Source organism: Nelumbo nucifera, chromosome 3 (genome assembly GCF_055504915.1).
Source record: "Nelumbo nucifera cultivar China Antique chromosome 3, China Antique-T2T, whole genome shotgun sequence".
Taxonomy (NCBI): Eukaryota; Viridiplantae; Streptophyta; class Magnoliopsida; order Proteales; family Nelumbonaceae; genus Nelumbo; species Nelumbo nucifera.
This window is the reverse complement of record NC_142651.1, coordinates 52410078-52425707: the sequence shown is the minus strand read 5'-3', so window position 1 is coordinate 52425707 and position 15630 is coordinate 52410078. Positions and strand designations below refer to the sequence as shown.

General features: G+C 39.4%; 1 protein-coding gene across 5 annotated transcripts in view; it reads right to left on the bottom strand.

Moving 5' to 3' along the window:
* The window catches only part of LOC104600880 (U-box domain-containing protein 3-like), a 44802-nt gene extending 29486 nt beyond the window's left edge, over positions 1-15316 (bottom strand). Inside the window, exons 1-3 of one of the 5 annotated variants that reach the window (XM_010264027.3) lie at positions 14872-15316; positions 14609-14751; positions 11160-11440 (exon numbers count right to left, since the gene is read on the bottom strand). In XM_010264027.3, the coding sequence (XP_010262329.1) occupies positions 11160-11435 (276 nt within the window). In that variant the 5' untranslated portion in view covers positions 11436-11440; positions 14609-14751; positions 14872-15316. Of the gene's footprint in view, positions 1-11159; positions 11445-14608; positions 14842-14871 lie in introns of those variants that run through there. The other 4 variants (XM_088900546.1, XM_010264028.3, XM_010264029.3 and 1 more) reach the window with 4 other exon arrangements.
* Between the last annotated feature and the right edge of the window lie 314 nt (positions 15317-15630).

Sequence of the window (15630 nt, the reverse complement as noted above, 5' to 3'; positions counted from 1 at the left end):
TTGGGTCTACCTTATGCATTCTCGGGATGAGGTTCCTACTATGACCCAAAACTTCCATCAGATGATTCTCACTCAATTTGGGGCCAAAATCAAATTCCTTAGATCTGATAATGCAAAGGAATACTTTGCTAAGCCATTGACCTCCTACCTTCTTAGCCATGGAGTTATTCACCAGAGCACTTGCCCTCATACACCGCAGCAGAATGGCGTTGCCGAAAGGAAGAATAGGCACATCTTGGAGGTGGCTAGAAGCATTATGTTTACCTCCAATGTACCTATTCGCTTCTGGGGTGATGCTATCCTCACGGTAGTATATCTCATTAATCGGGTTCCTTCCTGGGTTTTTGATATGAAAACCCCTTTTTCCCTTCTATACCCAGACGAGGAGTTGTTCATTGTTCCCCTTAAAACCTTTGGTTGTACCTGTTTCGTTCAACTTCTCGGGCCTCATCATTCCAAGTTTGAACCTAAGGCCTCCAAATGCATTTTCCTCGGTTATGCACAAACTCAAAAGGGTAATTGTTGCTATGATCCGGTTTCAGGGAAAAGGTTTGTCTCCATGGATGTCACCTTCTTTAAGGAGACACCCTATTATCCTAGGGTTTCTCCTCAAGGGAGAGCAGTGAGAGTGGGATTTTGAGTCCCTCTCCTCAGGGGGAGCGCAATGGGAGTGGGGCTGTTCCTTTACCTATTCCACTGGGTGATGAAGGCTGTAGTGGTGAGGGTGGTCAGAGGGATCAGGAGTTGAGAGTCTATCACAGGCGATGCAGGCAGGTTGATCCTTGTCATCGGTAGTTCCGGCCAGTTCCAGTTCCTTCTGTGGCTCCAGATCCAGAGCCTATTGAGACACCTTCCACTGTTGCCACTTCCCCTCCTGATGACCTTGATCTCCCTATTGCCGTCCGCAAAGGGAAACGACATTGCACCACATCTACAGCTCACAACATCTCACAGTTCTTATCCTATGATCGCCTATCTCCCTCTTACCGGTCCTATCTCACTTCCATTGCCAATGTCCCTATTCCAAGAACAGTGCAAGAAGCCTTATCAGTTCCAAAATGGAAAGATGCAATGCAAGTCGAAATGGATGCCCTGTTGAAGAATAATACTTGGGCACTGGTTGACCTACCAAAAGGAAAGAAACCGGTTGGATGTAGATGGGTATTCACTGTGAAGCATAATGCTAATGGCTCTATTGAAAGTTACAAAGCCCGGCAAGTCGCAAAGGGGTTCACCCAGACTTATGGTATAGACTACTTGGAGACCTTTGCCCCAGTAGCCAAAATGACCACCATTCGAGTTCTGTTATCCCTTGCAGCAAATCATTCTTGGCCCTTGTTCCAGATGGATGTTAAAAATGCCTTTCTGAATGGAGACTTACAAGAAGAGGTCTACATGCAGTTGCTTCCTGGATTCTATGATACAGAGACAGGTAAGAAGGTTTGCCGACTGAACAAGGCATTGTATGGTTTGAAGCAATCACCTAGAGCCTGGTTTGATAGGTTCAGATTCGCCCTTGGAAAGTTTGGTTATGTACAGGCCCAGTCAGATCATACACTGTTCATCAAGAGGGTGGAGTCGTCTCTGACACTACTTGCAGTATATGTTGATGATATTGTAGTGACAGGAAATGATAGCCATGAGATTGAGTCCCTCAAACAGCTCATTCATCAAGAGTTTGAAGTGAAAGATCTTGGTGCACTACGGTATTTTTTGGGTATTGAGGTTGCTAGATCTAAACAGGGGATTTTTATCTCTCAAAGAAAATACGTTCTAGATCTGTTGGCGGAAACTAGAAAGTTGGGTGTTAAGCCTACTGATACACCCATTGAACAGAATCACAAGATTAGTGCAGAGGGCGAGGAGCCTCTTAAAGACAAAGTTATGTTCCAACGATTGGTTGGAAAGCTCCTATATCTCTGCCTCACTCGGCCAGATATCAGTCATGCAGTTAGTGTTGTTAGCCAGTACATGCATTCCCCTAGAACTTCTCATTTCCTTGCGGCAGAGAGAATATTAGCATACTTGAACAGATGCCCGGGTAGGGGTATACTGCTCAAGAACAATAATCACATGAAGGTGGAGGTCTATACAGATGCCGATTGGGCTGGAAGTGTTGATGACAGAAGGTCTACCTTTGGATATTGTGCCCTTATGGGAGGTAACATTGTCTCTTGGAGGAGTAAGAAGCAGAGTGTTGTTTCCTGCTCTAGTGCTGAAGCGGAATACAGGTCAATGGCTAACGGAGTGGCTGAAATCTTATGGCTGAGATCACTACTTGAAGAGTTGGGTATTGACTATGAAAAGCCCTTAATGTTGTATTGTGATAATCAGGCAGCTATTAATATAGCCCACAACCCAGTGCAGCATGACAGAACTAAACATATCGAAGTTGATCGACATTTTGTGCGAGAGAGGGTCACATCACAAGTGTGTCTCCCGTATATCACATCTAATATGCAGCTCGCGGATATCCTCACCAAGGTTGTACCAAGGAAGAAGTTAGAGACAGACCTATCCAAGTTGGGAATGATAAATATCTACTCCCAACTTGAGGGGGAGTGTAGAGAACACTGATGTGGGCCCCACAGCAGTGGTCCCCACTGTGTTCGTAGGACAGCATGTGTAGTTATTTGTTTCAGTCATAGTAGTGTCAGTTGGGGTCAGTTCGCTATTTCAGTTTTTATTTACTTTATTTGTCATGTAAGTACTAAGGGCAGATCTGTCCTTTCCTCTATGTACTGAACATAACCTATAAATACTAAGAGAGTGGCGGCGGCAGATGTGCTAGAATCTGTCCCTCCTTTCAAACCCTTGTGTTCTTCTGTTTCTCTTCTCTCTTCCTTCTCCTCCTTACTTTTCTTCTGCTTTTCTAAACCTAAAATCTATTAGGGTTCAAGACTGATTGCAGTCTTGATCTTCTACTTAATGGAAGGTGTACAAAGGGAAAAGGAGCTGAATATTAGAAAGTTGATTATTGAAGGATATTCAAAGCTGGTGGTAGGTTGGCTGCAAGAGGAAGATGGGTTTTGGTGCTATGTTAATGAAAGGAGATTTAAGTGGATGACACAAGATATGGAAGTAAGACTGCAGTGGGTGAAAATAAGTGCTAATTTTTTTGCTTATGTACTGGCTAAACAAGGGGTGGGAAGAGATCAATTTTGCTTTGTTGTGAACTTAAGTAAATTTTGTGGGGAGGATTAAGAGGGCTTATCTCTCCCTTTCATTTGGTCTTTTGTAACTTTATTCATTAATGAAAAAACGGTGTTGTTATTGATAAAAATAATTCTAAATTCCATTAACAACCTGTAAGTATATGGGTTCAGGCCACATGGAGATTGCAGAGTACACTCAAGTGACCACAGCGCACTGACATCACACTCGCAACCCAGGCTTCCATACTAAAATGACAAAGGAACTGCACTAGAGAACACCCAGTCATAATTAACATAGCCTAAAATCCCTACAGCAGTCCCACTCAAGCCTCAATCACAGCAAACAGGCATCCCTGCAGTGAGACATAGTAAATCATGATCACAGCTTACTCATCAAAAAAAAAATCATGGTCACAGCTCAGAACACAATCGAGCTTCAGACACTAGTGTTCTGCAATTTAGCGCATCAACGCAATGACCTTATGTGAACAGCAACATAATGTACCCATGCAGGTCTGCAACAACCCATTACTTGAGCGCTACAGTACAATAATATAACACACAAAAGATCCATGACGACAAACTAGAACTTTGACGTTTCAACCAAAATGTCTAAGGCATGAGAGGTTTCTAGAAGCAAGGTTGTAGCTAAAATCATGCTCATGTGCAGATCCCAAGAGGAAGGGTGGAAACCCAAACCTCGGGATCTCTGCAATGACATGTGGTGAACCCCTACTTGTGACTTCTTTGCCCCAGACCCAACCACCTAACAGATTTTCCCACTTTAGGGAAAGTTCCCTTTCTAATTGTGTGACTTTCTACTCTGTTGGAAAGTTTTCTCAGGAGATCCAAAGTCTTCCATGCAGATACATTACCTTCTCCCCATGTAAGCTCTGCTGGACTGAGTTCTCAGCCTTCCCACCACCTCCATTAAAGCCTCCTTAAAGCTCCCTGAACTCTTCCTCCCCTCTTATTCCTCCCTCTTAGGCCACCCACCATCTTTCAGGGAGACCCCTACTGTTGCCTTACCTCCCCACTCACACTGCCAAGACCTCCATAACACCTAATGGCAGCCCTGCCTTCCTAGTGAAAACAAACTTTCTGGAAAAATCTTCCCCTCCTGAAATGTAAAGACCCATTAGTTTACTTACTTGTGCCTGTGCTTCCACCACTTTATCCAAATTCAACTTTCTTCCAGCCGGTCTTGTTGATCTAAAACCTGATCATCTTTACTCTCCACCACCTCTGACTCTTCCCAACCTGAAACAACCCTTCAACAGCAGGAACTAAATCTGCCACCTCTGAATACACGCTAACACAGTATCACTCCAAAATTTCTTTGTTCTTCAAACTACAGAGTATCTTCCAACATTTATTTGTTATGCCTTGCTCTAATTTTTACCTTCCTCCTATACAATCTCTTATATTTATTGCAAGGACCTGCCCAAAAGAATCCTTTCAACCAAAAAAGAATTTCAGTCACACAGACCAACCGGCCAGAACCCAAACTCTTTAATTCTTTTTGAAACCAAAGAGATTCCACTGCTATCTCTAATCTCTTTTACTGGACTTCCCTCTTTTGCTTTGACATTTCTCCTTCCCAAATCTTCACCAATCTTTCCTACTACAATTTCAAAAAAGCTTTCTTGATCAACAAACTCCTCAGCTTTGGCCTGCCCAAAATTATTTCTGACAACCTCCACCTCTGATAAGATGCTAATACTTTCATCTACGGATTGTAAACCATTGGCAATCACCCCTCTTTTCATCTCAGCAATCACAGGACTTGTACTCTCTATTTTTAGACCTTCCTCCTCTTTAGTCGTTTTGTTCTGTTGAACCTCATCTTTTTTTTTTCAATCAAAAACAGATTCTGTTGAACCTTATCACTTTCAATATACTCTTTTTCAAACTCCTCTGTGCTAATCCACATAGGGTAGCAGCTAGGGATGTCAATGGGTCAGGTTAAATGGTAAACCCGGCTTGACCCGACCCTAATATATTTGGCTTTAGGGTCAAGTTAGGGTTTTGATTCTTCAACCTGAGTCAAGTTCAGTTCAGGTTCAGGTTTTGGATGACCCGTCCCTCCAAGTAATGATACCCTGCATATATACAAAGTATTCTTGTAATTTTTTGACTTCTAACTCTATAGCTTTAACGCTTAAGATTTATTTACATGTTGGTTTTGATTTTCTTCTTTTTTTTTTAAATGGGATTCTTAACTTCAATTAATGGACTTTAGGTCTTCAAAACGTGTTAAAAAATACAACTGAAATGCTATGGGTCAGGTCAGGTTGGGTTGGCATCGAGTTATACCCTATAGGGTTGGGTCAGGTTCGGAAATTATGTATTTTTAAGTCGGGTTCGGGTTGAGGCAAACCCGTGCTGAACCCGACCAGTTGCATCCCTAGCAGCAGCAATGAAACAACCGAGTTTTTGCCCATAAGTTCAATCTCTCTTTCAGAACCTTGAGGGTTCAGATTCGCCTTTCCACTAGACAGAACAAGAGAAAAAACTCCTCCAATTGATCTTTCAAGTGTCTTAAACTCTGAGGACGTCTTGTCCTTTGAGACATCTGCCTCCCCATTGCCCTTTGCTATCTATTGGCACATTTGGAAAGAGTGCAACAGTTGGATATTTGAACCTAAGGCATCCACAGTTGAAGCTGTGATTAGCAAAACCAAGTGGCATCTCATCCATTGGATTGGTGTCTTAAAGCCTTTTGATGGTATAAAGCTTTAGCAGTTCTGGTCTCAGTGGACCAGTAATAGGCAAGCAAGCTCTGCCATTTCTGGTTTATATCTCTAGACTCACCTTTGTACATGGTTTTGATGGATTCCCCCCTCTCTATGGTAGTACAAATTCAGAAATCAATTTATCAAAAAATTAAAAAAAAAAAGTACCTTCCATGTCCCCACTCTAGTAAAAAGAGTTCAATTACCTTTTCCTCAACTCTGTTGAAACATAACCAACCATATAGAGTTTTTGATTTTTTTTGGATCAATAACATAAATTTCTCATTAAGAAAAAAAAGGAGTACAAGGAAATCAAGGGAGAGGTAAACTCTCTTAACCCTCCCCTAGGAAAAAAAAAAAACAAAAAACAAGATTACAATGTAGCCCAGAATATTTGTTCCCTTCCCACCCCTTGCTTAGCAAGAGTATCCGCAAAGGAGTTGGCACTTCTCTTACCCACTGCAGCTGAATTTCCAAACCATGTGCTAGCCAGTTGAACAATCTTTTTTCATTGGCAAACTTCCATAGACCATTCTCTTCCTTTTGCAGCCACCCTATAACCAGTTTTTAGTCCCCTTCAACAATGAGCTTGCAACAGTTCAGCTCTTTAGCCTTCTTCATCCCTTCCATCACTGCCAAGATCAAAGCCTAAAGTGGGCCACCTACACCAATAGGTCCAGAAAATAAAGCAATGACTGTCCCATCTTCACCCTTAAAGGCTCCTTCAATGCCAACAGCCCTGGGCTACCTTCACTGTGGCCATCAAAGTTCAGTTTGACAAATCCTGAAGCTGGTGGAGACCAAAGGGGGCTGATCTTGGTTTTTTCAGGGGCTGAATCAACCACTTCCTTCCAATTCCTTCCGATCATATCTATAGAGATTCCTTCAAACATTTCCAGAGATAGCACCCTCTGTACCATTCTAATAGTAACCGCTTAAATAATGGCATCCTTATTCCTTTCCTTGTTAGAAAAAATCCTTGAGTTCCTTTTTTCCCAAATTGTCCAGCAAGTGGAAACTCTAACACATCTCCAAAGAGTCCTACCCCTCTTCTTTGGCCACCTAAAGAAGGAAGTGGCAAACAAGCTTTGTACATCTAGTGGGGTTCCACCTGCAATCAAACAAAGAGAAAAACCAAACCCAAATATCTAAAACAAAAGGGCAAGAAATTAATAAGTGACGGCAGCTTTCACCATTAGCCTTACAAAGGATACACCAATTGGAAGATAAGTACGAGTTAGGTCTTTTTCTTTGAAGCAAGTCACAAGTGTTACACCTTCCCAAAAAGGCTTCCCAACAAAAACCCCCAATCCTTGGAGAAACCGGTTTACCCTAAACTTCCAAGACTGGAAAGTCTTGTCCCAAGCTATCAGAGGGCTATACTAAGGCATTGAAAAAAGAAGCACATGAAAACATACCGAAGGAAGTCAAATTCCATATCTTGCTATCCTTCCTCCTTGAGTCCAAAACCACCCCTCCCAGGATCTGAATTAAAGCTAAAACATTATGGATTTCAGGATCCTTAATACCACTTCTAAAACCCAAATCCTAATCAAACCCAGAGCATGAATTTAAGGGAACCAAAAAGGTAGACACTGGCTCATCTTTAAAAAAGGAAAGGGAATAAAATGAAGGGAATTGATCTTTCAAACGCACATCCCCCACCCAATTATGCTCCCAGAATTTCATACGGTTGCCAGAACAGAGATCATACCTGATAAAAGGCAAGAAGGAAGGAAGAGTAGCATGTATAGATTTCTAGGGAGAAAAGCTCATGTAAACCCTAGCCAAAATTCCAACACTCCAACGTCCCATCCATCAGCTATTTGCCCATACTTACAATCACCTTAGCCCAGAACTTATCCTTTTCCATTGGGAATCTTCAAAACCACTTCCCCAATAGAGCTCCATTCCACTTTTGAATACTCCCTATACCTGGTCCACCAACATTCTTTCCTCTAGTGACCACTTCCCACCCAACTCTTAGTGAATCTATCTTCCACTAGGTTCCAAAAGTTGTTATTTCTCGAATTATCCCCTAATGATCAAGGTTCTAAATATCGATACGCCCGATACGTCGGTAGGGCGTATCGGGCAGTATCGGTACTTTTTTTAACTTTTTTTTCAAATCCGGTTCAGGGGGGCTGGTTTAAGGTTCCCCACCCCTTGAACCAGTCAGAACCCCAATACACCCTCTGTAAGGGCATATCGGGGTGCTCCGATATGATACGGATCAGCCGAGGCTAATGATAGTCTCAAGTAGCTCAGAGGCCAATCTGAAATCACACACCCCAAAAATTTCCGCCCTTTCTACCACCTCTCTCTCATCCATTTTTTTAAGATAAAGGAAAATTTTAATAAACAAAAAGAAGATTCAAGGAAAGGTGATAAGCAATCACCCAAGGGGAAAGAAACAACCAAGAAATACCCAACAAAGATGAAACAAAACCAGACAGTCCAAACCAACCCAACATGGTCAACCCCTTAAAACCAAATCCCTTACAAAAAATACATATAAATGATACAAAAAGAGGGTCGAAAACAACCCCAATCAACAAAGCACCCACATCTGTCACCCAACAAAAGACCCAAAACAAATAACCCAGCCCCTAATTGACTCCAACCAATCTTGTTAGGCCCAATCTCAAATGGAGCTCCTTTTATCCTTGCAAATACCTTTGACACTGCTATCTGTTGTTGACTTTTTCTATTCTTCTAGGTTCTGCATCTTCTAGCTATGTTTAAAGTTCCCATAGCTTCTTTCTATTTTCCAACAGGTTTTAGGCCTACATCCAACCCCTCCACCACACAACTTTTGTCAAAGTTACCTCTTATATTTGACATATTTTCAAGGAGTTGAACCACCAATTTAAAGTTCCTTACCATCTAATCTCCTCACCCTCACAAAACAGTATAGCATCATCAGCAAATTGTAGATGGGTGACTGGTACCCCACTTCTCCCAACCCTCCAACCCCTCACCAGGTTTCTAGAATATATCCTTGTTATTAGTCTGCCCAAGACCTCAGCAATTAGAGTGAACAAGAAAGGGGAAAGGGGGTCCCCTTGTCTAATCCCTCTAACTGTAGGGAGATGGTCCACCACTGCCCCATTGAGAAGAATAAAGTAATGGAAAGTCTCTATATTGCCCCTTATCCACTTACATCACTTTGCTCCAAATCCAAAGCTCTCCATAACCTACAATAGGAAGGACTAGTCCACCAAATCATATGCCTTTTCCAAACCCAGCTTACACACCACTCCTTTTCTCCCATTCCTTATCAAGTCCTCCACACTCTCATTGACAATTAAAATCTGATCAGTTATTTGCCTATAACTTACAAAGGCACTTTGATTATGGGAAATGATGTAAGGAAGCACAACCCTAATCCTTCTCGATAGCACCTTAGCAATAATTTTATATAGGCTATTTAATAAGTTGATAGCCCTGAACTCCTTGGGGTGATTTGCACCATCCTTCTTTAGAACCAAAGCTATAGAAGTTGAGTTCAGCCCTGGGTTTATCACACCCCTATCAAAGAATTCATTAAAAACCTTCTGGATGTCTTGATTTAAAATGTCCCAACAGTCTTGAACTCTTGATAAAAGGCCGACCCATCTGGTCCTAGTGCTTTAGTTCTATCAATAAAGAAAATTGCTTCCTTTATTTCCTTCAAATCAAAGCTTCTTTCAAGCCAAACTTTAAGATCCTCAGGTACCTTTGGCCAATCCAACCTTCCAGCCATAATCTTCCATTTAGGGGTCTCCTATAAATAGATTTGAAGTGATCCACAAATTCCCTTGCTGTCTCAGACTTTTGGGTGAGTGTTACATCATCTTATCACTAACTTGGAGATAGAGTTTTTCCTTCTTCACCCATTGGCCAAAGCATGAAAGAATTCTGTATTTCTATCCCCCTCCTTCACCCACTTATGTCTGGATTTCTGCATCCAGCTAACCTTCTCCTTAAACAACAGATCCTCCAAACTGCTTCCTTAATAACCATCTTTCCTCTTTATCCCTTTCCTCAAAGGTCCCTTCACTTTCCTTAGTATCCAATTCCTCAATTTTACCAATCACTTCCTATTTTCTCTGGATTTTCCTCCCATATCTTGTATGTTTCTCTTGTAATGTGTTTATTGATTAGTTTCACAGGATGGTGGTGGTTGTATGAACCCACTTCAAAGACCCACCATTAGCTGTTCACTAATCCAGTCAATATTCAAGGTTTTATTAATATAGAAAGAGAACAGATTATAAAGTTACAAAGGTGGTTAGCCTCGGCTAACCCTATTCTTAGATTTATATCACCCCTTGAAGGTGCCTCAATACATCTGATCTCTCATAGCGCCTAGCTTAGCCAAGCCATCTGCTAGACCATTTGCAGACCAAGGTATCCACTTTACACTTGTTCCCAGATCACAAGATCTGTGAACTCCCTAAGAGTCAATCTGTTTTCTCTTTTTTCTTTTTTTTATAAGTAACATATTTCATTAAAAATAGAATCAGTCTGTATCACAATCCCTCTTGGTTCATGTTTAGCCACCCAATAACTACTGTTGATTCTCCTTCAACAACCAAGTTTCTCAAATTCAGCATTTTAGCCCATCTTAATGCATAAATTACAGTAGCAGGCAAGATAGATATTATTATTTCTTCTTGATTGATTCTCTCAGGTAATATGGAATTAATATAATCATAATTTACATCCATTTGTGGTGCTCAGAATTTGTTGTTGTTTCTAGAATGATGATAATATCAATTACAGGCCTCCATGAGAATGATCATTTCATTTTTCTTTTTTGTAGTTTTCTACCGTAAACCCAACTGAAGAGATGCTTCTGTTTTTTAATTTGATGCAATACTTTGTTAGAAGAGGTAACAGCTCGTGCCTCTTCATGGGTTTCCTGTATTGCCTTAATTTCTGGATTAATAAATTATTTTCATTCATCAAAAAAAATATGAGACTTTATTTAATATGAAATTTTGTTCTGTTTTGTAATCTTCCATAGTTGTTCTAATATGCTACATTTTCTTTGTTTATATAGAGTTTCTTAGAAATTACAACATGGTATTTTATCTTAAATAACAAGCTCCAGGCATGTTCAGCTAGGTAGCTCTATCATCCTTTTTGAACATGCAATGAACGTCCCATGTGACTGGTTGACTTGAAAAATAGAAAATATAAGAAACAAAAGAATAAGGTAAATCAACAAAGATTTCTTTTGCATCAAGTATTGAAGAAAATAAGAGATAAACTGGGCACTCACACTGCATATCTTACTCATCTTAGAAGACCATTTCTCCATGAACTCCCTAGCCTCATTAACAGCCACATCCATTTCTTCACATTCTTTGAGTAAATGTTCATTCATTGGTACCTTGTGGTCAACAACTTCATCAAGAACAGGTTTTAAAAGTTTCAATAAGCCCACCATATATCTGTAATCCTTCTGTATGGGTACAGATTTCACTGTCTGGCAGGCTGCTAGATGAATAAATCGGGAAAAGCTGTTAACCAGACATCTTATAGATCTTGTGTCCATGAGACCTGTCTTATGAAAAGAAAAAAGATATCAGGATTCAGGAATAGCATAAAGATATTGAAACTATGCTGTTAGTTCAAGAAAATTGAGTCAACCTCTCTGATATGGTTATTCCTCGACAATAACTAGTTTAACAGACTGTAGCAGTGAGAATTTAAAAGCATATTTGCAGTTATCAATCAGTACTCTGCTCAGTATGTAGACTACGTATCATGCCAAAGTAGCATCTCGAAGCATGTGCCTTCATTTTTCATTTTGTTGGGATTGTTCTCCTTCTGGCTATGTAAGTTAACAGAAGAAGGAAAAACAATCCTACTGGTCGGATGGTACAATAAAAACATAATTATATAAGTGGTAAATGGTGATCAAACTGAGAAAAATTGTACACAGATGAAATTTGCATAGCGGTATTTTAGTCTTTTTTTTTCGCATGCCAACACATGCAGGTGCCAAAATTCTTCTAAACAGGTTCCTACTTTAAATCTTAATTTTAAGTGACTTTCATTTTAAAGTATCTTTCCATACTCTAAATGACTCCTCATTTTAAAGTGTCCTTTAAAACATATCTTTTATTTTAAATTAATGACTTTTCATTTCAAAATTAGCAACCCTTCATTTGTAACCTTTCTTTACTAAGTATCTTTTAATTTAAACTAGGTAACCTTCCAGTGGTGCCTTTTCTTTGTTTAGTCTCTGTTCTCACAAAGTGCCATTGGGTCTATATATACCTATGGACAAGTGGAACTCAAGACACACACACACACAAAAAAAAAAAAAGAAAAAAAAAAAAAACAATCTTCTCTACAATTGTATTCTGCGTTTTTCATTCTCATACATGTCATTAACTGAGTTAGTGCAGTTCATGAGACCTAGTATTTCAGGTGCACGGTTACTGTGAGACATCAAGCATATTAAATCCTAGGGCAGTTCCCTAGGTTCTATAACCATCTTTTCATAATAATTATCCATAATTTTCATAAGACAAGTATAAATTTTATGTTTAAGTCTAGAAAATCAACATTTTAAGAGAAGAAAAAGAACAAAGGAAAGAAAATTCAAAAAAAAAAATATAGGGGCTGAACCCCTACTTTTGTTATGGGAAAAGAAGAAAAGAAACGATGAAATTTTAAGTTCTTCCCTTGCTTATGGATTCAGGTATTGAAATTTTTGAGAGTTCAATCAAGGATCAAAATTTTGATACAATACGCCCCGTACCGGGTATATTGTATTGTATCTTTGGGGTCAAAATAAAAAAGGAGGGAGTATCATTATAAGTACCGATACACCTCTGCCATACACCTCTGCCGATACACATAGCTGTATCGATACTTTGAACCATGGGTTCAATGCAGCAGTTAGCAATGTTTGTGTTGATTAAACCCTAACAAATAAGAAAATAATAAAAAGAAATTAGTATATAAACACATAAAATAAATATTCTAGTTTAATAATGTCTTATAATTATAATGTCAAAAAATTAAAAATATAAAAGTATTTTATAACAAAGTGCACAAAACTACTTGGAGACTGTGCGAGGCGAGCCTCCAAGGATGCCTTGTCGCCTAGGCGCCACCTTGACAACTATGACCCCTACATATCTATATGCACCAAATTTGATCTAAAGGAAGCGATATTCTGATAAAGACAGTGCCCTTGACACACCTCAACCGATAAGTCCATTTCCTCTTTCTTGTTTTTACTTTCCTAACCTTGTTTGTTAGTTTGTAGTATCCTATTATTCTTCCTACAAAAGTGTGCAGTATAATTGCCTCTGTAAGAAAATATATTACTTAAGATCATTTAATAAGCAAAGAAACTAATGAGTTTTAATGGATATAAGCAACTCAGTTAATGAATAAAAATATCTAATATCATAGTAAGAAAAATAAAAAAAAAAGAAATCTTCTATAGATAACATTTATTTATTTATGCCATATAATACATCACTAGAAAATGAAAAAACAGGATTTTTTAAACAAATCATATAGTTGGGATAAGGATTTGCAAGTTCAGTACTATCATCTTTGTCAATTGAAAATCCATGGAATTTGCAAGGCATCATTATAACTACTCCTAACTCTTGAAAGTGTTTTACATCATTTTGGGTATCTTGAAACTGTTCAAATAATTTTTTACAAAGTCAGAAACCCAACTTTAATTATACTGCTAGTTGTAGTGCAGAATCCATGTTAAAGAAAAAACTAAACAGAAACAAAGAAAGAAGGAAGAAACTTTTGTTGTTTCTCATGGAACAATTTTTCATTATAGATGAATCATGACCTCCTAAAGAGAAGCAAGATACCCGGCTGGGCTAAGGACCTTAACATAAAATGAGATGAACGAAAGAAAGCGTAAGTCTCTAATGTCACAACTGCTTGAAATTGAGAAATCAAAGAAAAGAAAAAAAAAAGAAAAACAAATTGATCATAATTCACTCATTCATTTCCATTATTGATTACTTTTCTAAAGAAGTAATTTTACAACACAATCATGACAAGGAACAAGAATCAGGTAGCAACACTGACAACCTTCACACATGTTTGTTAACAAACGATGATAAGTAAAAAATAAATAAATAAATAAAGAAGTTAAAGGTGGGAGGAAAAAAAAAAAAAAAACTTTAACCTCAGCTAAAGATGAACGACCAGGTTCAAGGAAAAGTAGGTCAAGTCCGACTCAAAGCTCTTCTACATGAAATTGCACTTGACAAAACAAACCCCAGTTGAGGATTTCTGGATAACTGGCATGAAACCGTTAGTTCAGATTGCAATCCCCCGTATCAAGACCATATTTCGAATAAGACTCCAAAGTTCCAAAGCTCAGCTTTTACAATTATAGGATTGAAATTACTTGCAAATGAAAGCTTCTTTGCATGAAGTCTCTCAAAAGAAGAAAAGCCCACCAATTGTTTGAAAAATGCATTGAGCTAAGACCTAAATCGTTTTGCAAAATCACCTAAACAAATGTGTTCAAATTCTAAGCTCCCCTCCTTCCGACCCAAAATAAGCCTCGAAATCAATACAGGAACCAGGCATTCAGGCAATGCATGTCAGCTTCCGAACTTGAAATCAAGCAGGCAAAGAATGCCCAACTGATCTCTTAACGAAATTATCATAAATTCAAAAACAAAAGAATCATACGTGTCCCGATACAAAGAGAATAAGCAGCCGTACCTCTGTTGCTGTGGCTTAAGCTTGTTGATGGACAAACAGAACAACCCAAACCCAGTAGTCGGCAAGCCCAAAACGGTGCATTTTTTACTTTTCCTCTCCCAGAACCCTCACTGCGATCTTCTCATGCCTTGCTTTCCTCGGTCCTTGCAGGGTCACCATGACAGAAAGAGAGAGTTACAGGCAAAAGAACGAAAAAAATACAGAGAAGAAAAAGAAAAAAAAAAAAGAAAAGAAGAGAGAAAAATAAAGGAATTTGGTGGGACCTTTTCTTAATTGCAGATATGTTTGGCTTTTTCCGGTGAAATAAATAAAAGAAAAAAGCGAAGACGGGAGAAGAGATGAAAGTATGAAACCAATATCAAGACGATCCGAGCGTACAGGGTCTGGTGACTGCTCTGGCTGTTTTCACAGTGACGGAATGATGACGGAGAAGATTACAGAGCATGACACTGTGACGGAATAACAAACGGAACATAACGGAGCAAATGAGAGCTGTCTTCGTCCCTATCTATTTTTCAGTTTTTACCGAGAGGCGAAAGCGTGGGCCCGGGGACTAAGACGCGTAACACTGTCTAGGGGCCACAATTTGCCAAGTGTCAAACCCACGTTGAGAGCTACACGCAGTGGATCCCACCCAGAATTAACTGAATCAACAACCAGCCTAAGGTGGTGGCGTTGGATGACGGACGACGCTGAATTGACCTTTGGTCTCTAAGAATTTTGCTTTTTCTCTGAGGCTAGCGGTGAGATCAACATATCTCTGACTTTTTTAGAAAAAATAAGCTTCAAATTATTAGAGGTGGACTCTTCGCCAAATGGACAATTTGACTGATTTGGATAATTTTGTCCAAGGATGTCAACGGGTCGGGTTTTCTATGGTTTTACATTATTCGAATCTGACTCATGACCGCTCCGACCCGAACCCGATTTCAGATTGGATGAATGGTATCGGATGGAATCCAAGTTATCCAACCCAATCCGGCCCATAAATAGTGCAATGTCATCGGGTCCGGTTTAGTAAT